This window comes from Anneissia japonica, unplaced genomic scaffold, assembly GCF_011630105.1.
Source record: "Anneissia japonica isolate Jap-2015-1 unplaced genomic scaffold, ASM1163010v1 scaffold287790_len634930_cov199, whole genome shotgun sequence".
NCBI lineage: Eukaryota > Metazoa > Echinodermata > Crinoidea > Comatulida > Comatulidae > Anneissia > Anneissia japonica.
The window spans coordinates 294171-316975 of NW_022748191.1; the positions used below are offsets into that span (position 1 = coordinate 294171).

General features: G+C 34.0%; 2 protein-coding genes across 5 annotated transcripts; both read left to right on the forward strand.

Annotated features, from left to right (window-relative positions):
* The first annotated feature begins 463 nt into the window (after positions 1-463).
* On the forward strand, positions 464-6909 carry LOC117120718 (solute carrier organic anion transporter family member 5A1-like). Its single transcript, XM_033265773.1, has 8 exons — positions 464-485; positions 721-885; positions 2215-2425; positions 3188-3368; positions 3791-3975; positions 4808-4872; positions 4987-5195; positions 5814-6909. Exons 1-8 carry the CDS (start codon positions 464-466, stop codon positions 5877-5879), a joined length of 1104 nt encoding a protein of 367 aa, XP_033121664.1. The 3' UTR covers positions 5880-6909.
* A 3109-nt stretch (positions 6910-10018) lies between these two features.
* On the forward strand, positions 10019-22805 carry LOC117120724 (solute carrier organic anion transporter family member 2A1-like). Of its 4 annotated transcripts, none has more exons than XM_033265790.1 (10): positions 10019-10154; positions 11414-12159; positions 12591-12944; positions 13287-13451; positions 14534-14744; positions 15681-15861; positions 16635-16828; positions 17764-17828; positions 18638-18846; positions 22684-22805. In XM_033265790.1, the coding sequence occupies exons 2-10, from the start codon at positions 11427-11429 to the stop codon at positions 22729-22731; spliced, it is 2160 nt and encodes a 719-aa protein (XP_033121681.1). In that variant the 5' UTR covers positions 10019-10154; positions 11414-11426; the 3' UTR covers positions 22732-22805. The 4 variants fall into 4 exon arrangements, with proteins under 4 accessions (XP_033121681.1, XP_033121680.1, XP_033121678.1 ...); XM_033265789.1 differs by lacking the exon at positions 18638-18846 and adding an exon at positions 22176-22384; XM_033265787.1 differs by lacking the exons at positions 15681-15861; positions 16635-16828; positions 17764-17828; positions 18638-18846 and adding exons at positions 19683-19863; positions 20719-20912; positions 21340-21404; positions 22176-22384.

Sequence of the window (22805 nt, forward strand, 5' to 3'; positions counted from 1 at the left end):
TATATATATAGTTTTAACATCAGACTGCAAACACAATAAAAAAAAATGATATGCAAATAACAGGTTTTACAACTAGCAGTAGGCCTATAGCTTGGCGCTTGTAGATCTTTTTTATTTGCACATTATAAATCGACCTATTATTATCATTATTTTTGTATATTTTGAAAATGTTGTGATAATCATTCTTAGTGTCGAAAGTATCGAAATAATATAAAACAGGAATATAGTAATATTTTTTTTAAATTTAAGACGAATTAAAGGAAGTGAGCCACAGTCCCTTTATAAAAAAAAAATCCATTAACCATTAATTTAATAATAACCATTGTTGCAAAATTTCAAAGCACATATCACAAAAATCATAATTTAATTAATGTTTTGTTTGTACATGATTTATAAGAAGAAAATATAGTGTATATATTGGAACCAAACAAGCCCACATTGGCCATGAACATCTCAATTGCCTATGATTTACCAACTCGCAAGTGGTAACTTTCCCTAAGAATTTTGCCAATTCTTACAATTAAAAATGTATTTTTAAACATTACTAACATGGATTAAAAGTTCTTTTGTACATTATTATTATTATTATTATTATTATTATTATTGTTGTTGTTGTTGTTGTTGTTGTTGTTGTTGTTATTATTATTATTATTATTAATTATAATAATCCAAAAGACCTAATAACTTAACTTAATATTTGATTTGTTTGGTTTTTCGAAGGACTTACAGTGGCATTGAAGAGGTTACTGACCAATCCAACACTAATGCTTCTAAACTTAACTGTTTCGTGTGATTTAGCCATTGTTGGTGGATTTACGTTCTTTGTCGCTAAATATGTAGAGATCCAATATGCAGTCACCGCAGCAACGGCGTCCATCGTCATTGGTTTGTGAAAATAGATCTTTTTTAACATTATTTCTTAACATATTATATCCGTAATAACAGGTTATAGGAAATAAACTCTAACCACTTTTGCAGTTAACACGGTTAAGATGTGAGACTAAAGATATTGCCCCATCTGGCATTCGAAGTCATGCAACATTTTCACCAACTAAGCCACACCAAAATCGGATTAGAAGCAACTTTCTCACATTATCGGCTCTGCCGCAATGCAAAAAGAAACTGCTTTTTTTCTATCAGCATTGCTGCAGTACGAAAGACGCTGTTGTTTGCTATGGGCACTGCCGCAGTGCGAAAGAGCAGCTGGTTTTTATCCGCACTGCGGCAATGTTTATTGAGTTGCCGCAGTGCTACCCTGCTGTTTTTATGTGCCAAAAATTGCAGTTTTCTATCGGCACTGCAACAGTCGAAAAACTGCTGTTTCAAAATTCAAGATTCAAGGTTTTTTGTTGTTTCGAAGCCATCGAGAGCTATTATCCACTCATTAACAAAAAATATACATAATCAACACAATAAATACCTTACATTACAAGTTAAGAATGCCTGATTTAATTTTAATTTAATCGAAATTAATGTTTTGATTAATAGATGAATACATTATCGTATCAATTATTTAGGTCTAGCCTTATATTATTGTTATTGGTCATACCAATTAGCGTGAAAAACCGTCAACATATTAACTAGCCTCAACAACCGTCAACATAGGCTTTGGTCTACTGTTACAATTACAGAACAGCATTAATCAATCGGAGTGCTTACACGTTAAGTATTGTTCTCACAAAATCGCTACACGCTATCGCCGGCAGTGCTCATTTTAGTGGTGGCTCAAGAAATTTGCCGACAGGGGTAAGACATGTCCGACAGTGGGTCCGAACCAAGAAGCTGACTAGAAACTCCATTATGGTCCAGGTAAAAAAAAAATCCCTGGTTGGTTTCTCGGGAAGAGTATTTCAGGTCAGTATGGACCAAATTGTGCTTTTAGACAACAACAGTGATTGGCAATCAAAATCACGTTATTTGGATAGGCAAATTATTAGTTTTGATCCGGCAACCTCATCGTGGCGTCGGACGACGGGGGTCCAGTTGTTTAATGTGGGGGAGGGACCTGCTCATTAGCTTATTATTTCTGTTTTGACTTGTGTTTAATCAAATTGACTCAAAGAATCGCCTTAATAATTTTATGTAAAGCTGGTCTTCCGAGATTCCTGATAGAAAAAATATAGAAAACCCACTTTTCAGAGATTAACAAAATACATTTTCAGAGAATGAATGACTGCATGTCGAATATATGTTCGTACTTTTTATCTCTTACAGGTGGAATAAACTTACCAGGAACTGTGTTTAGTAACATACTGAGTAGCTTCTGCATTAAGAAGTTCGATTTAAACCAGTTTGGGCTTGGAAAAATGATGGCGTTCTTTTCCTTTTGTTCCTTTTTATTTGCTATTCCTCTTTTATTTATGGGGTGTTCTAATCCAGCGATTGCTGGTGTTACAACACATTACAATTCTTCGTTTAGCCAAGGGTGAGTACTTGTAAATGTTGGGAACACTATCATCAATTCCATTGATTTCATAAACTTCAACAGAAGTACATCCACATATAATATAAATACTAATAATAATAATCTAATGATAAGGATTATGATAAGGATAACGATGATGGTTATGGTGATGATAATGAGAGATGATGATCATGCGGAGGTGATGTGATGTGATAATAATGGTGATGATTATGATGCTGATGATTATGATCCTTATAATAATTACATAATAAATTAAAAATGATAACAATAATAGAATATTTATAAATTGTTGATTCAATACTAGTTTGTAGAACTATAGGCCTATAGTATATATTTATAAAATATATATAAAATTAACGTAACCAGAATGCGTTAATCAGTGTTAAGTTATGCACACGACCCAAAAAAATATGACCGATTAGTCAGTTTAGCCACTACATTTGCGTTAATATAATTTAGATTAAATTTCAGAAAATAAAAATTACAATATTTACCCACATTGAAGTCAAAACATTTTTTAGGCTAACAGAATTAAAAAAACCGGATGAAAATATTTTTTTACGAAAACCCACACTGCCACAATCCGAAGCAGCCTTGATTACGCAGCGTGTATCGCAGTAAACTATTCAGCCATTTTGTTTTGTCGAGTATTTACCGTAACTGGTCGTCTTCGTTAATTAGGAATTTACCACTGCGCAGGTGGGTGTGGTTTAACGAAGAACGACCAGTCGATTACGGCCCAATGTGTTATAATTCCTCCAGGTCCTTACCAAACTTAAACAATTCCTGCAATTGTAACTGCGCATGTCCAGACAATGTTTACAAACCTGTGTGTGGTTCTGACGGTATCACGTACAGTAGTGCGTGCCATGCTGGATGTACGGATGTATGGAGAGAAGGTATGGAGAATGTGGATGAATTAGGCCTATCAAACAACGATACGGTAAATAACAAAATGTGATCATAAAACAATTGACATTTAGTGGAGAATTTCTCTGTGTAGCCAAACTGCAATTTATGTTTTCACTCTTCAACTCATCACTTGCGCACTATCACTTACAATACTTACCGTGTTAGGCAATGACGACAGAGCCCTCTTTTTGCACAAATTGGGTGGGGTGACCCTTCAAAGGCATGTAAGTACTAGACTTTATGGAATTCTAATAATTATTTCATTATACAATATCTTACAAAAAAAGAAATGTTCATTAAGTATTGACTGAATTTATTTAATAATAATTCTACAGTTTGCAGTCGATAACGAAAACAAATTAGGAAGATATATGCGATAATTGACTTTTTGTCAACTTTGTGAATAATTAAATGGTATATTTCTGAAACTAACAACGACTATTATTTCTAAAGATTTATATTAGGTGCCGCTGTATAGCCACTAATGACCACTGGGAAACTACAGACGAAGGCGGAATTGGCACCGAAGGGCCATGTGACTGGACCTGTAAAAAACTACTTCAGTTTGCATTGGTTGTGGCTATAATAACTGTGTTTTCCTCAATGAAACCGAACCCGGGAACCATGCTGATGTTAAGGTGGTGTAGAAATCCTTTCAGGTTTAACTTTTTATTTATTAGGCCTACAAGCTAAATCAGCAAGTAGGCCTACAGCATCAAAATACAGAATGGAATTTCAGTGAACCTATGTGGTGCTCTATAATTATAACATCTAGCAGAGTTGTTTGTTGGTTAAGCTTTGTCCACACTGTCAGATTTTGTGACAAATAATGTGTGATTTGTCCATATAGCCATGATGATGTCATATCACATGCATTATGGCAAAACTGTATCACCGAAATGTATGGTCGGAATACAAACAATGATGCGCCGCGTACGACTGGATCGGAAAAAAAAGCTTCTGCCAAACTCACGTCACTGTGTGAATACATATAGCCTTCTTTGGCGGAAGTAGAAATCGTTGCCATTATCCATAAGATACAAACAAGTAGGCAAATATAAATCAAAAGAATAACAGACACAAAAGCGCAGAACTGTATGATGATTAGTGATGAAGTTTCTATCATTAGCGGAAAGAGAAAGGCGCCATGTACGTCCGGATCTGTGTAAAAGATATGATGTATATCCGCTTCATTTTTGCTATGCGAGAGTTGTGTTTCTGGTGTCTTTGGTTACGGTCAAATCTCAGATCAGATAAACCCGATAGTGTGGAAAGAGCTTTCAAAAATCTTGTGTTAATGGATTGAACCCACAACAATGCCATTAGCAGGCAGGCACATTAACCACCAAGATGCAGCTCCATAATAAGAATTAATCTTTGAAGAAATATTGTTAAACTAACAACGTGAACAATTCAGCATCATATTGCAGACCTATGAAAATTTTGTGCTTTCAATCTTTGTTCTTACAGATGTGTTGACTCATGTGACCGCGCGCTTGCAATTGCCTTCTGCGGCGTTGTAATGAGAGTACTTGGTATGTCCTAATATATATGATAACTTTTTTTAACAGTTATTGCTAGTTTATCCAAATTATTATAAAGAATAAAATAATGCCTAATTGCTGAATGTACTTTCTCTATTCGTATAGGCTTCTTTCCTGCTCCTATATACTTTGGCGCTATGATTTCCAACACGTGTTTGATTCGTCAGGAATCGTGTAGTCGTGAAGGAGCGTGTCTCGTCTACGATCTTGAGCGATATCGCTACTCATTCATCGGTCTTTTCCTTGGGTTGAAACTATTAGCAGCTGTACTCTCAACGTGTACATATTATAGCATAAACCCAGATCGTTTGGAGGTAGGCCTAAAATATTGTCATTGTGACAAAAATAGTACGTCTAAACAGACATTATACCGTAGGCCTATTGTAATATAATTCCATTTACAGGGCTGTAGTTTAGCGGTCAAGATGTGTGTTTATCTGTAGAAACACCATGTATTCATTGTCACCTATCCCGTTGCCATCAACGGGCCATGTGGCAAACGGCGGATGGCCACGGTCCTGGGTGGTAAAAAAAAATCGGACTGAAAAAGTGCGGGGTGTAAATGGCCGTGTGGCAATTAACTCAGAATGGCAATAGGCAGGGTGACAAAAGATCGCATGGCGAATGGCCGGGTGGCAAACTTCCGGGTTATAAAAAGCCAGGTGGCAAAAGCTAAGTTGGACTAGACTACTGAGGGTCAGAGGGCTAAGTTAAAGCATTCTATAATGTAACTTGGTAATTTCATCATCATTTCGATGATGGTTTTGTTTGATTAGAAAACGGATTTGCCCGAAAATGAAATACGGCCACAGAAACCCCCCTGATTACGATGGATTACGGGCCGCAGTTGCCCTCTGAACTGTTGTTTAATGTATATAACTATATAAATCAAATAAGATAATTAATGTTTATGCTTTTGTTTTAATCCACAGAAAAACAAATCAGAGACACTGCCTATGGAACCCTTAAAGGAAAACAAACGGTCGAAAAGCCCATAAAAAAGGGTTTACACTGGATTATTAAAATAAAACGAAAATCATAACTAAAATAAAACAAAAATATTACACATCGCATAACTGCAGATGCTTCAGTCTCAAGCATGGAATCGAATGCTCTCCAATCACCACAGTGTTTACGCGTAAATTTTATTGTGTCACTGTTATATAAAACATAGAACGCATTTATTGACTTGTTTTGAAGTTTTTTAAATTTCATATTTACTTGGACGCATTGTTTTTGTATGTTAATATCATATTAAGATAAAGATTTTTAGTGATTCATTATATAACCTTTATTGCAATCTCAACGAGATTGTAGAAATACAATACTTTGTAAAGAATAACATGTAGGCCTAATACTGTATTAATATATTTAATAGTAATAGCCTGAAATAAAAAAGGTGTAATACAATTGTTGAGGGCTATAGCCATACATTTGTACAGACAATTTGTGCTTTATTGACTTGACCTTATCTACTTGTAGCTGTTGTGAATATATAATTTTTATAATTTTATTTATTAATTTTTATATTTATTTATTACTTTTTTTAAAATTTGGTATAAAAATGCTCAAATACAATTCACGCTTTAAGTGAAGAGTTTAAAACAAAGAGTACATATTACAATATTCATAAAACAGAATCATTTAACAAATGCCAGATAAATTTACGTTCTGTTCGGGTCGTTCTGTTTTTAAAAGAGAGATACAATGTACCGTACAATAAGACGGGCAAAATAATTAAGTTTCTGAAACGTTTGACAAAGTAGACGGAATGTCATGTAGTGATTTACTGAAATCAATTTTAATGTTAATAAAGGCATAAACAAATGATTGGACAGGAAGAAACGATGAATGGACGGATAATAGACAGATAGAATTTTTCGCAAATGGTAGTAAAAAGATGTACAGACAAAATAATCCTTTAGGACTATGGATAAAATAATTCTTTTCGACATATTCAATTCTGTTTACACAGAATATATTTTTCCATTCAGAATCTGTTCTATATATAAATTTTCCACAGAAAAATTAACTACAGCGTTCTTTTGTACCATATAATTATTTTTGTCAACAGATAGGCCTATTATTTTCTCTCTGCTCATATTTTTTTTCTGGTTACTTGAAATATATTAATTAATGTCGAAATATTGAATCCCAACACGATGGCGTGTATTTCAATACTTGGAGTATGTATTATACTTTCTTATCTGAGATTAATTAGTGGACCTTTCGGTTTTTGGAAAACGTTCGGTATTACTGAGCCAGATGTCCATATAGCGACCACCAAATACCAAAAGTGTTTTAGGAAACTACGCAAAACGGAACTTGACCTGGACTTTCTCGTTAAATGTCGCGATAACAAAGTATATCCAAAGTTTGTTAGATGGCGAAACCTGAAGTCGGCACGGAATAAATATCATCGCAGCATTCTAAAGGACGAAATAAAGGACAAGTACTCTCAACTTAAGGTAAGCAAGAACAGTTTTTCGGTCTCTGACGACGCTCTCGTTAAGTCTACTACATGGTTACGTGCTAATTACGTGCTGGTAATTAAGCATCATGTTAGGACTACTGTAGATAAGGAAATTCGTAAGGTATCTTACCGCCATGGGCGTAAATTTAACAACCTTCTACGTGAACATGTAATAATCAATGGAACGTGTAAGAACCCTAACCATATAATTACTAACTTAACTGGCGAAACATTATCTAAAAAAGAAGAATCTGTCTTAACATTTGGTATCCGTAATGGATTAGCTACACGACATAAGGACTCTGATATGTTTGTTTATGCTGAATCAATTTGGGAACAACTTAATAATGCTGATGCTCTACCTAAATCATTCATTAAACGTGAGAAAATTAAGAACTCAATTCGTGCAATGACATGTAACTTTCTTGACCTTACGTATTAATACTTTAAAAATCTTACGTAATAAGTATGTAATTCTTAAACCTGATAAAGGAAATTGTGTTGCGATAATGAAGAAAACTGATTACATCACATCTATGACGAACTTGTTCTCTGATTCAAGTTTAAGAAACTATCTAACTGTTCATTAACCACGCAGCTTAACTCCTTACAAGCCTACCTCCGGACACTATTTAATAGAAATGAACTAACTGAAACTGAATACAAAGAAATTCGTCCAGTATTAACCGTGCCTGCTAGAGCCCATGGACTACCTAAATTACATAAAGATTTTGATAATATTCCACCCCCTAAGACCTATTATTGACACGACCGGTACTTGTTATTATTCAGTAGCTAAGTTCTTATCAAACTTATTAGGCCCTCTAACGGTTAATGATTTTGTCCTTAGAGATTCTTTTGATGCTGCTGACCGCATTAAAGCTATACCAAACAATTTATTTAACTTAGGTTACCGATTTGTATCTTTTGATGTTGAATCTCTGTTTACAAATGTTCCCCTTACTAAGGTAATTAACATAATTCTTGATAGGGTTTACAATAAGAAACTGATATCTACTAACCTTAAGAAAAATTCGCTAAGGAAACTACTTAAAGATTGCTGTACTAAAACTGTATTTACGTGTAATAACGAATTCTATAAACAGACTGATGGTGTCTCAATGGGTTCGCCTCTTGGCCCAGTTTTAGCTAATATTTTAATAACTGAACTAGAAGAGTCTATTGTTCCTAAACTTATTGAATCAGTTACTATTAAGTTTTATACTCGTTTTGTTGACGACACGCTAGTATCAGCTAAGCCCAATGATTTTCCGCAAATTCTAAGCTACTTCAATGTTTTCATAGACAGATAAATTTTACTTTTGAATCATTTGAAAACAGTGACACAGTACACTTTCTGGATTTACAATTTAACAACAGTGTAGGAAGCATGAGTATATATCGTAAAAATACACATACTGTACAGGTCAATATGTCCATTATGATAGCTTTGCTCCATGGAACCATAAGATCTCCTGGTTTCCTAGTTTCGTTTCTAGAAGCCACAGATTGTGTAATCCTGATAAACTTCAAACAGAGCTTAGTAACATCAGGAAGTTTATGTCTTGGAATGGGTACCCTTTAAAAGTTGTTAATAATGTACTTAAGAAATTAAATGAACCTAAATGTATACATAGGCCTACTTGTCTCTTATACACATCTAGATGTGTATAAGAGACAGAAATGTATACATAGGCCTACTGATGATAGCTTGATTAAGATTTGGGTTAGATTGCCTTATCTAGGAAAACCAGATGAGTTCATTTTACGTAGATGTTTAAATAAGGTAAAGAAACACTTAATTAAAGAGGTAAAATTCATAACTTTATGGCAGTATGAAAATGTTTCTTATTTTATATCTACTAAGGATCAAACCCCTAAGGAGTACAGAAGTTCTGTTGTCTATCATTTTAAATGTCCAGGCTGCAATAGTGATTATATTTGTAAGACAGATAGGTGCTTAATAACTAGACTTAAAGAACATTCTTCACGATCTGATAGTGTTATATTTGATCATGTTAAAAACTGTGAGGCATTCCAATATGTTTTAGGAGGGTATACATGAAAATGATAATGTCGTCTGTAATGTAAGTAATAAATTAGGTTTAATATTTTCTAGTACTAACATTATTGACAGGCTCCCGAAACTGGTCTATCCTATTGTTTAAAGAAGCGTTCGCTATACGTAGACTACACCCTTTGCTTAACAATGGGCCCAGAGTTTCAAAAGAGCTTTCTTTGTTTTTGTAGGTATCTTTGATCATTAGAGTAAGAATGCTTTGATATCTTGTTTAAATCACTGCTATGTCACCTACTAGAGGTAATGTTTTGATTGGTTAAACACTTTTGGTACTAGTGCATATAAGCTAGCTAATATGGATAATTTTTCATTTCTGATGATGACATAATTAATGTCTAAATATTGAATCCCAACACGATGGCGTGTATTTCAATACTTGGAGTATGTATTGTACTTTCTTATTTTAAATATATTCCTTCAAATAAATTTTAACTGTCGGTCCTTGGAATGAAGACAAATGTGAGGGTTGTCAGCCATATAATTGATATTGATTGATACATGTTACGTTACTGAAAGAGTTGTGCATAAGCTCAAGTAGGGAATTGGTTTTACAAATGATATATGCTGGTACCAACATATTCCTTTCCTTTTAACCAATAGAATATAAGAAACTAAAACATTAACTAGTCAGATATCAGGCTGTGTATACCACACAAAAAACAAACTATTATATTATAACTACTGTTGTTGACCTGTTGTTATTTGGCATCTTATTAGCAGGTAAGTTTTTTGCAAAATTTAATTATCATTTCCAATTTAAAAATCATGAGCTTCTTCAGCAAGATATTTTAGGCTGGGCTATTGAAAGAATGTTGGCTTGCAAAATTTGGTAAATAAACACATTAATTTGGTCTACTCGGTAGCCTATTTATTAAAACAATATACACACGATACTAACATCATTTATAAACAAAGTGTGATTTAAATTGATTGTAAACCATTTTAATATGTCGTTGTGGAATGATGTAAACATGTAGCTATTTATACGCGCCTCTTTACGGCGGCAGTCATGGACCACACCCATACGCAATTCAGCTCAATGACGTTGCGAGTTATGGGCTATTCTCTTAAACTTTACAGAAGCATTATAAAGTCCTGTTCAAATAAGTTTCGGATTGTCTTATAAGCCACTCTTATAATTAAGTACATGATTTTTTAAAATAATAAATGTATTATTATTATTATTATTATTATTATTATTATTATTATTAGTTTAAAGATATAACTAAATATACGTAAACCTTTGAAATACTTTTGCGGGTAGATAAAATAGTAATCATATAATGAACAGTTCTTAATACATATGCATTAAGTCCAGTGTCTTCTTTCCGATACCGTACCATCGTTACATCATTGTTATTTAATTCTAGGCCTACTTGGGATATTGGTTGTTCATTGCAAATAAGAGTTAAACTTTACCAAAGGCATTGTAACATATTTCTTAATAAAGACTTACATTCGGTAGACTCTTTAGTTATATTACATATCGTGGTATTTTTTATACAAAATCCAATTTTATATTTACTATTTAATGTATGTTTATTTGTTTATGTTTCCTCTACATTTTCAATACAATACAAACATCTTTTACAATACAAATCTTTTATCTTTTCTTATAAATATGGAATATGGGCAATGTTATAAAGCCCTCTCTACAGCAAAGCACTAGATCCAGATCATATTTTTATTCTGCAAATAGGGCGCTCAATGATAGTTTAGGCCTGTTAAGTTTCCAATCTGTGATTTTTCTCACTACGCTTTGCATGATCCAACTCAATTTCACTGTATTTCCGATGTTATGCAATGACAATAAATATTAAATGAATAAATAAAGGAATGAATGAATACAAATATATTATTATTGATATAAATAGTACTCAAATATTTGAACAACTGTTGTTAATGTTATTAACGTCGAAAGTATTAGGCATAGACGATAATAATTAGTATTATTATATTTACCGTTTCTTTACTTACAGAGGATTGCAAAAGATGTCGGCATCTGGACAACAATTACTAATGAACGAACATGATACTTTGCCTGACAATGGTGTCGCCGACGACGATGACGGAATAAACGTATCACGATGCGACATGAACGTCAGCAAAGTTGGTGCATATTCTCAGACATCGGAAGACGATGATGACATTAACGACACGGATTGTCTGATTCACAGTTGTAATCGTATCAGTAACCCAGTGGCATTTTTGTCTGTGATAATTCCTTTATTTGTCCTTTTTATTGCAGCGCCAGTATATTTAGGTGCCTGTATAAGTACCATTGAAAAGCAATTCCAGCTTTCAAGTTCCCAATCCGGATTAATTGCAACGGTAAACGAAATAGTGAGTTTAACTATTATTATCTTTGTCACCTATTATGGCTCAAAAACTCACCGTCCGCGCCTAATGGGCGTTAGTGGCATCATCTGTGCAACCGGGCTTTTTCTTCTAGCAGTGCCCCATTTTATCGCCAATTCGGTCGAATACAGCTCTAACGACAACGATACTGACGAATCAACAAAACACAACAATGAATTATGTTCTCTGGGTGATGTGACCGAGGACCGATGCGCATCGGGTGGATCCACTGTGGAACAGCCTTTAAGTGTGTTCTGGCTTGTAATCGGTCAGATATTGGTCGGCTTTGAAGCACCAATTTTGCCGTTGGCCATCACTTACCTGGACGACTCGACGGTGGACTCCACGACATCCTCAATATACATCGGTAAGCTCTTATCTCTGTCATCTTGAGTATAAACATTTGTAATTGGCTGCGGATTTTTTCTTTTTTTCTTTATTTATTTGAAATTTATACAAAGACGAATGTAAAATGTCATTCAAGGTTTTGACGAACTCACACCATGTATGTCCTAGAGTAAAATTACAAAGGTACATTACACATTAGTTTTTGATCAGTCGATCAATCTGATTGACTGGTTTAATTAAATGTTTGATTGGTTGGATTGATAGATAGATAGATTTAATCCATTAATTCAAATCGCTAATTGAAGTCGAATTGAATTTTACAAACAAATTTATAAGAAAAAAGTTACGCTTTTTAATTAAGAGAAAAACATCTTAAAATTATCTTTTTTTCTATTTTTTTTTATTCGTTAATTCATTGATTCAATGACAATCAGTGTTTCTAAATTTCAGCTGGAATATACATAACTATGGGAGTAGGTCCTTTCGTGGGATTCTTCATGAGTTTTCAATGTCTTTCTCTGTACGTGGATTTCGATCGTGTTCATGGAGAAAACATTCCAACTGATCCTACTGACCCTCGTTGGATAGGCGCTTGGTGGCTTGGGTTTGTCTTGGTCAGTGTGTTGGTGCTTGTGCTATCTGTTCCCTTGTTTTTCTTCCCTCGAAATCTGAAGAAGTACGAATGCGCATGTTGTGGTGGAAGTTCGAAGAATAAAGATGCGGAAGAAGAATTCAACATTGCCGATGTTTACAAAACCGACTTTTTTAAAGATAAACAAAATGGCATACTGGCAAGTCTGAAAGGTATAGTTGTTTCTGATTTCTTTCCAATATAATATTGTAGTTAGCTTGACATCTGCATGACGTTTCTCTCAAGGCAACATTTTAGATATCGTCCCCGGCACAGAGCATCAATATTTAATAGACTCATGCTATTAAGCAACAGAAATGAAATATGAAATGGTGTTTTGATATTTAATTGCTAAACACTTATCATTTTAAACAATAAACAATGATATCATACGATATGCAAACATTTAAAAAAAAATTTAAAAAAAAACAAAAAAACAAACAAGCAGAACTTGCCGTGTAATAATCAAAAGGCATTCCTAATGTTTAATTTACTTTGTTTAATGTTTTTTTAAGGATTTGTAGTAGCAATGAAGAGAATACTGGTCAACCCAACACTAATGTTTTTAACCATAGCTGTTTCATGTGATTTTGCCATCATCGCTGGGTTTATGTTCTTCGTTGCTAAATATATAGAGAATCAATTTGCAGTCACGGCAGCTGTGGCCGCCATCATTATTGGTTTGTCAATATAGATTTGTTTTAGACATTTCGTGTTTTATATATCGCAATGATACTCTGAACCATCTTGCGGTTAAGCTGAAATAAATATATAAATTCGAAGCGATTAAAGCTTGTCCAGACCATATATAGTCATGATGTGCCTATAATGGTCATGATGCGATGCCACCATTACAATATTTTTAGGCATGTCTTGAGAATCTGAACAGGGCTTTAGATATGCAGGAGAAATTTAAGTCGCACCATCTGGGATATATTCAAACTCAAGTCCCATTATGCACCGCTATTCTACTGAAGCTTGTAGCGGCAGTGTAGCTCGACTGCAGTAAAAACACTGTAAGACTAGTGAGAGCATATCGAATCTAATGGTGCCAGGCTGTACAAAGATATATTACATATATTATTTAAAGGCCTATATTTCCTAAACACCGGCGGTAATTAAAAATAACCATAATTGGTTTTCAAAAAAATCTTTCTATTTATTAGTTTACGGAGGTGCTTGCCCCTGTAGCCTCAATCCAATTAGGCTATTATGTCTTTAAAATTCTTCGTTAATCTAAAATAATCGTACTTATGTCACTTCTGCTTTATCTTTTGATAGAAATAGAATGTATAAAATAACATTTTCAAAATATACACAATAACAATTTTCCCGTATGAGCCATTGGTTCAATAAATCCAGTTTGGTTTGTTATTGGTATGCCCACTTTTTAGAGATTAACCAAAGATACTAGAAACACAAGACAGAACTCTCGCATAGCAAAAGTGAAGCGAAAAACGTTATATCTTCTACGCGTATCATACGCCTTTTTTTATAAGTATAGTATACATATATTTGTTGGCTAAGTATAGCCAACAAATATGAGGCGCCTCATTTAATGGGGCGCCGCGTACGGCTGGAGATAAAAACTTAATTAGTGTACAGGTTTACCTACTATGCAATTTGGTGATACAGTTTTTATTTGTGGAAAGTTCTATCTTTCTGTTTCTAGTATCTTTGGATTAACCAAATACATTTTCAGAGAAAAAATGCATGCATATTCTGATCAATATTTAAGTCCGTATTTTTTTTTTTTTTACAGGTGGAATACAACTACCAGGAACCGTGTTTAGTAATATACTGAGTAGCTTCTGTATTAAGAAGTTCGATTTAAACCAGTTTGGGCTTGGAAAAATGATGGTGGTCTTTTCTTTTTTTTCTTTTATATTTGCCATTCCCCTTTTATTCATGGGGTGTTCTAATCAAGCGATTGTTGGTGTTACAACACATTACGATACTTCATTTAGCCAAGGGTGAGTACTTGTGAGGGTTAGCATTTTTAGCTTCAAACGAAACAGCCACGTGGGGTCCGGTCCTGGCGTTCCGACCATCTGAGCATTTGTAGGCTGTTTTAAAATGATTTCATGGAGTGTTTGTTAACAATACCGGGTATATAAACAATTTTAAATAAAGCCACGTAAGCCTACAATTTGAATTTCAATGTATGTTTAATTTGAGCACCGGAACTATGTACACAAAATACTCAAACAAACAAAAACTGAATCACAGTTAATTAAGTATTCACGTAAAGACTGTATACGGTACTCTTTAATGGCTCAAGACCATTTTAATATTTTTAATAAAACCAATTTCTTATCATTTTAAATACATTTTCTCATGATTTCGTGCTAATTCGTCATCACGCCAGACTTGTGCTAAATACGTGAAAAATTTATGATCACGCATGTGTTTCTGCAAAATGCGTATTTCATCCAAAATCACTTTGAAATGCGGGACCGTCCCGCAAGATGCGAGACGGCTGGTAACTATGTATAGTATAACAATACTAAAATACTAATGATAAAGATAATGATGATGATGATGATGTTGATAATTATAATGAGGATGATGATGATAACCAGGGTGATTATGACGATGGTAATGATGGATGAGGACATCATCATATGGGTAAGATAATGATGATAATAATAATGATAATAATAATAATAATAATAATAATAATAATAATAATAATAATAATAATAATAATAATAATAATAATAATAATAATAATAATAATAATAATAATAATAATAATAATAATATAGTCCTATCAGTAGCTGCGCTACGGGTGCAAGGGCGCACTTGCCCCCCCCCCCCAGAAAACTCTTCTTCATTATTGAAGTGAGATTGATAGGTCTGTTTTCTTTCAACATAATTACATTTTGTTTTGTTAAAATTTTCTTCAGATCGTTGCCACATTTAAACACCACCTGCAATTCTAACTGCGCATGCCCAGATGACGTTTATACGCCTGTGTGTGGTTCTGACGGAATCACGTACATTAGTGCGTGCCATGCTGGCTGTACTAATGTATGGAGAGACGGTATGGGGAATCTGGATAAATTAGGCCTATCTACGAACGATACGGTAAATAACATTAATTTATCACACAATAATTTAATATATTAGTAGAATTATTTTCATTTGTAAGCAATACACCAGTAGTGCAGTAAAATCTATTATTACCCACTCACTGCTTATTTAGTTTATTCACTCACTCATTCAACTTGCACGCTTTACTCAAAATTGAGCTCCAGTGTAGTATCCATACAGATACAGACTTAGCCGAAATAGCCTATGTTCTAGAGTTCCTCGATTGCATTTTAATAATAATAATAATGTTATATTTATATAGCGCATGAGGGTCTTCAATTTTTTTACTTAGCGTCCCTCAAAATACTATCTGTTATTCGCACTTTTATTTTGTTTTTCTTTATCTGTATATATGTTTGGGGATCGTGATATTGGCGACAGTGGTTTCTTTTAATTTCTTTTGCTACTCTTCGACTCCATACCAAACCATTTTGTCGAAATGAATAACATAAAGTTAAATAAAACAACTTTAGAGAAGCATGATTTTGTGACGGTTGCAGAATCGGGTTGGAAATATCTGTACCACAATATCTGTTGCTTCGCGAGATGAACTTTCAAAAACTGTATAAATCAACAATGTTAATATGAATATAACAGATATACATAATATCTAATTAGATTTTATGAATAGTCTGCAGTCGAAAACAGAAGCATATAGTGAATACATTAAAGAAGGAGTTTTGTGATATATCAATTTTTGCCAACTTTGTGTATACCAAATAAATGCTGTGTTTCTGAGACTTACAACAACTATTGCGTTTCTAAAGATTTATGTTGGATGTAGCTGTATAACCAATGGGAAAGAATGGGAAACTGCAGACGGGTTGATAAAAGGCGGAATTAGCACCGAAGGATCATGTGACTGGACATGTGATAAACTTCTTGCGTTTTCCTTGCTTGTGGCTATAATATCAGTGTTTGCTGCTATGAAACCAAATCCGGGAACCATGCTGATGTTAAGGTGATTTATACATTTCTCTTCAAACTTTTAACTTGTGTACAATATAATAGTAATTAGGATTATTTATTATATTCAGAGAAAACAGCAAATAATTTCGCCAATTAATACAGAATTAAATTACGGTAAGCCTACGAGCGGAGTTGTTTGGTTTTTGAGGTACTGTCCACACACCATGATGATGTCATACCACAACTACAAATGGACAAATCAGGTGTTATTCGGGGTCATTCAAGTATTATGTAACGCAGAGAGGGGTGGGGGTATAGTGGAAAATGTTACAGTGTGTGACATAGGGGTGGGGGTGTTGCTTGAAGTGTTACATAACAAAATTAATTTTCATGGGAAGAGAAGAAATATTAAATATTCAAACTTGTATGATATTTCTTTATTGAAACATATTACATCAGTGTAATATAATGTAATGTAACACAGTTGTGTTGAATTTGTGAAATCAATAAACAATAAAGTCACATCTACCATATCAAAAAATAACAAAACATCCTACAAATCTGTAGTGTAGGACAAATTTGTAGTGGAGGACATTTATCCTGATACTTAATGTTGTTCGTCTGATTTTATTAAAATTGTTGATGTTCGGGGGGGGGGGGTGGTTCTAGAGTTGCATAACATTTAGAAGGGGGTTTGGAAAAGTGTTACAGAGTGTTATAGGGGTGAGGGGTGTCAATATTTGTCAAAAAATGTGTTACATAATACTTGAATGACCCCTTTAATCACTTAAAACCGTATCAGTAGTGTGAACAGGACTTTAAAATCCTTGTGTTTTACACTAATCTGAATCCATCACAATAGGCCTACTTGTAAGCTTAAACACCGAGATACAGCTCAGCAACAATAAGAATAACAGCATGAACTATTATTTAGAACCATACCTGTAGACCTATGATAATTTTGTACATTCAATTTTGTTTTTACAGGTGTGTTGAGTCAAGCGACCGTGCGCTCGCAATCGCCTTTGGCGGCGTTGCAATGAGAGTACTTGGTATGTCCTAATGAAAAAACATCAGTTGAAATGATACGTTTATACGAAAGAATGGATCAAAGAGGAAAAAAAAAACGTAATTTGATAAAAAAGAAAAAAAAAGAGCCTGTAAATAAAGATTTAAAATTGACACTCACTCACCACGGCTTGTGGTTAAATTTTATTTGAGCTTGAGTATAGAGATGCATTTGAAATTTGTTGCCATTAAACTTCCAAAAGTTTTGAAATTTATGCTGTACAGGCAGGGTATATTTTACACAAACGCTAACGATAAAGAGAGTAAAATTACTGTAAAAGGCTTATAACACCTACCGTACTTTGCCTCTATAACTTTGTAGATGAACCAACTTTGGTTCTGTTATCGTCTATTAACCTCTCTCACCAATACATACTCTTCAAACTTGTTAACGTGTTACAAAATGTCGGCTGGCATTTACAAAATATTGATTTCTGTGAACCCTAAAGCTTAATTTACGGTAACCATTGTGTTGCCTTTAAGTGACTCACATGTTAATAAACTTGATAATGTCTAAATAAAGGCCACTATTGGTATTCCTAGGGTTTGTCGTGGTATTAATGTAGGCCTACCGTGCTTTCAGTGGGATTGATTTGTTTAATAATGATTGTGTCACATACATTACTGGTACGTGTTGTAAATAGATTTTTAATAGGCCTATTGACAACTTATCTTCAATTAATTTGATGTCAATTATTGTAAACATTTAAGGTCAAATTATGCTATGTAATTATTTTATTATTATAATATAAGCACAATCTAAGTCTACTTGCTGTATTCTCTATTCCTACAGGCTTCTTTCCTGCCCCGATCTACTTCGGGTCTATGATCTCCAAGACGTGTTTGATTCGGCAAGACTCGTGTAGTCATGAAGGAGCTTGTCTGGTCTACGATCTTGAGCGATATCGCTACTCGTTCGTCGGTTTGTTCCTTGGGTTAAAACTGTTAGCAACTATCCTCGCAATGTGTACATATTATAGTATAAACCCCGATCGTTTTAAGGTAAAAAACGCAATGTTATATAAAAGGAACATAAAAACTATAAATTTGTATTACACACTACATAATCGCATTAGGCCTACTAAACTAAAACATAACGGGCAATGTTAAAGGAATTTTTCTAATCGGTACTTCTCTAGTTCAATGTGTTTCATGCCTACTTATAATTACTTTTAACCCCAATTCATTAAAGAACCCACAATATTTAAAGCATAAATTGAAATCATTAACAGTTAAATCAGTTGTCCACTTAACTTTTAGTAAATAATAAACTTAGTATTATTTTTTAATCCATACAGGAAAACAAGGAAAGCAAGACAAAGACAATGCCTATGGAACCCTTGTAGAAAGACAGTGAACACATAAACCCATGAAATGGAGGGTTTTACGAATAAATTATATCAGACCAATACAACACAGTCATATTATAGTATATATGTATAGTGTACATATTATATATGTATATACACACACACACACACATACACACACACACATATATATATATATACATATATATATATATATATATATCTCGATTAAATAACCCATTGAAACCGATAAATTGTCTTTTTTTTTTTTGGTGGCTCCGTCCCTGGACCACTTTCGAAACATTTTAATCGACGCCCGACCACCCCCACTTTGCTCTCGTCGGGCACCCTGCACCCAAAATTGTACCTTGCCTCTTTCCCCGCCCATCCAAGATTTCAGGCGCTGACTTTTCCACTGAGTCCTATAAGTACATATTACACTTGTTTTGTTTTAATTATTGAAGTGAGATTGATAGGTCTGTTTTCTTTCAACATAATTACATTTTGTTTTGTTAAAATTTTCTTCAGATCGTTGCCACATTTAAACAACACCTGCAATTCTAACTGCGCATGCCCAGATGACGTTTATAAACCTGTGTGTGATTCTGACGGAATCACGTACAGAAGTGCGTGCCACGCTGGCTGTACTAATGTATGGAGAGACGGTATGGGGAATCTGGATAAATTAGGCCTATCTACGAACGATACGGTAAATAACATTAATTTATCACACAATAATTTAATATAGGCCCTATTAGTAGAATATTTTCATGTGTAAGCAATACACCATGCAGTAGTGCAGTAAAATCTATTATTACCCACTCACTGCTTACTTAGTTTATTCACTCACTCATTCACCTTGCACGCTTTACTCAACATTGAGGTCCAGTGCAGTATCCATACAGATACAGACTTAAGCCGAAATAGCCTATGATCTAGAGTTCCTTGATTGCATTTTATTAATAATAATAGAGAGGGTCTTCAATTGTTTTACTTAGCGTCCCTCAAAATACTATCTGTTATTGGCACTTTTTTTTTGTTTTTCTTTATCTGTATATATGTTTGTGGATCGTGATATTGGCGACAGTGGTTTCTTTTAATTTCTTTTGCTACTCTTCGATTCCATTCCAAACCATTTTGTCGAAATGAATAACATAAAGTTAAATAAAACAACTTTAGAGAAGCACTGTCCTTGTGAGGATCACAAAGTCACCCGAGCAGGAGGTCGGGGGGACTTTAGCATTGGCAGTGGCCGGCAGAGCCATCTCATGATTTTGTGACGGTTGCAGAATCGGGTTGGATATATCTGTACCACAATATCTGTTGCTTCGCGAGATGAACTTTCAAAAACTGTTTTAATGTATAAATCAACAATGTTAATATGAATATAACAGATATACATAATATCTAATTAGATTTTATGAATAGTCTGCAGTCGAAAACAGAAGCATATAGGGAATACATTAAAGAAGGAGTTTTGTGATATATCAATTTTTGCCAACTTTGTGAATACCAAATAAATGCTGTGTTTCTGAGACTTACAACAACTATTGCGTTTCTAAAGATTTATGTTGGATGTAGCTGTATAACCACTGGGAAAGAATGGGAAACTGCAGACGGGTTGATAGAAGGCGGATTTAGCACCGAAGGATCATGTGACTGGACATGTGATAAACTTCTTGCGTTTTCCTTGCTTGTGGCTATAATATCAGTGTTTGCTGCTATGAAACCAAATCCGGGAACCATGCTGATGTTAAGGTGATTTATACATTTCTCTTCAAACTTTTAATTTGTGTACAATATAATAGTAATTAGGACTATTTATTATATTCAGAGAAAACAGCAAATAATTTCGCCAATTAATACAGAATTAAATTACGGTAAGCCTACGAGCGGAGTTGTTTGGTTTTTGATGTACTGTCCACACACCATGATGATGTCATACCACAATTACAAATGCACAAATCAGGTGTTTGTCACTTAAAACCGTATCAGTAGTGTGAACAGGACTTAAAAATCCTTGTGTTTTACACTAATCTGAATCCATCACAATAGGCCTACTTGTAAGCTTAAACACCGAGATACAGCTCAGCAACAATAAGAATAACAGCATGAACTACCGTATTATTTAGAACCATACCTGTAGACCTATGATAATTTTGTACATTCAATTTTGTTTTTACAGGTGTGTTGAGTCAAGCGACCGTGCGCTTGCAATTGCCTTTGGAGGCGTTGCAATGAGAGTACTTGGTATGTCCTAATTAAAAAACATCAGTTGAAAATGATACGTTTATACGAAAGAATGGATCAAAGTGGAAAAAAAACGTACTTTGATAACAAAGAAAAAAAAAGAGCTTGTAAAAAAAGATTTAAAATTGACACTCACTCACCACGGCTTGTGGTTAAATTTTATTTGAGCTTGAGTATAGAGATGCATATGACATTTGTTGAGATTAAACTTCCAAATACCACATTTTGAAATTTATGCTGTACAGGCAGGGTATAGTTTACACAAACTCTAACGATAAAGAGAGTAAAATTACTGTAAAAGGCTTATAACACCTATCGTACTTTGCCTCTATAACTTTGTAGATAAACCAACTTTGGTTCTGTTATCGTCTGTTAATCTCTCTCACCTTCGCAATACATACTCTTCAAACTTGTTAACGTTTTACAAAATGTCGGCTGGCATTTACAAAATATTGATTTCTGTGAACCCCAAAGCTTAATTTAGACATTATCAAGTTTAAATAAAGGCCACAATTGGTATTCCTAGGGTTTGTCGTGGTATTAATGTAGGCCTACCATGCTTTCAGTGGGATTGATTTGTTTAATAATGATTGTGTCGCATACATTACTAGTACGTGTTGTAAATAGGTTTTTAATAGGCCTATTGACAACTTATCTTTAATTAATTTGATGTCAATTATTGTAAACATTTAAGGTCAAATTATGTTATGTAATTATTTTATTATTATAAGCACAATCTAAGTCTACTTGCTGTATTCTCTATTCCTACAGGCTTCTTTCCTGCCCCGATCTACTTCGGGTCTATGATCTCCAAGACGTGTTTGATTCGCCAAGACTCGTGTAGTCATGAAGGAGCTTGTCTCGTCTACGATCTTGAGCGATATCGCTACTCGTTCGTCGGTTTGTTCATTGGGTTAAAACTGTTAGCAACTATCCTCGCAATGAGCACATATTATAGTATAAACCCCGATCGTTTTAAGGTAAAAAACGCAATGTTATATAAAAGGAACATAAAAACTATAAATTTGTATTACACACTACATAATCGCATTAGGCCTACTAAACTAAAACATAACTGGCAATACGTTAAAGGAATTTTTCTAATCGGTACTTCTCTAGTTCAATGTGTTTCATTCCTAGTTATAATTACTTTTACCCCAATTCATTAAAGAACCGCACAATAATTAAGGCATAAATTGAAATCATTAACAGTTAAATCAGTTGTCCGTTTAACTTTTAGTAAATAATAAACTTAGTATTCTTTTTTTAATCCATACAGGAAAACAAGGAAAGCAAGACAAAGACAATGCCTATGGAACCCTTGTAGAAGGACAGTGAACACATAAACCCATGAAATTACGAATAAATTATATCAGACCAATACAACACAGTCATTATATA

Coding starts and splice junctions, on each gene's coding strand:
- LOC117120718 (XM_033265773.1), top strand. CDS start 464: ATGATTTACCAACTCGCAAGTG. Junction 886..2,214: donor AACGGCGTCCATCGTCATTG/GTTTGTGAAAAT, acceptor TATCTCTTACAG/GTGGAATAAACTTACCAGGA. Junction 2,426..3,187: donor AATTCTTCGTTTAGCCAAGG/GTGAGTACTTGT, acceptor TAATTCCTCCAG/GTCCTTACCAAACTTAAACA.
- LOC117120724 (XM_033265790.1), top strand. CDS start 11,427: ATGTCGGCATCTGGACAACAATTACTAATGAACGAACATGATACTTTG. Junction 14,745..15,680: donor GATACTTCATTTAGCCAAGG/GTGAGTACTTGT, acceptor AATTTTCTTCAG/ATCGTTGCCACATTTAAACA. Junction 18,847..22,683: donor TAAACCCCGATCGTTTTAAG/GTAAAAAACGCA, acceptor TAATCCATACAG/GAAAACAAGGAAAGCAAGAC.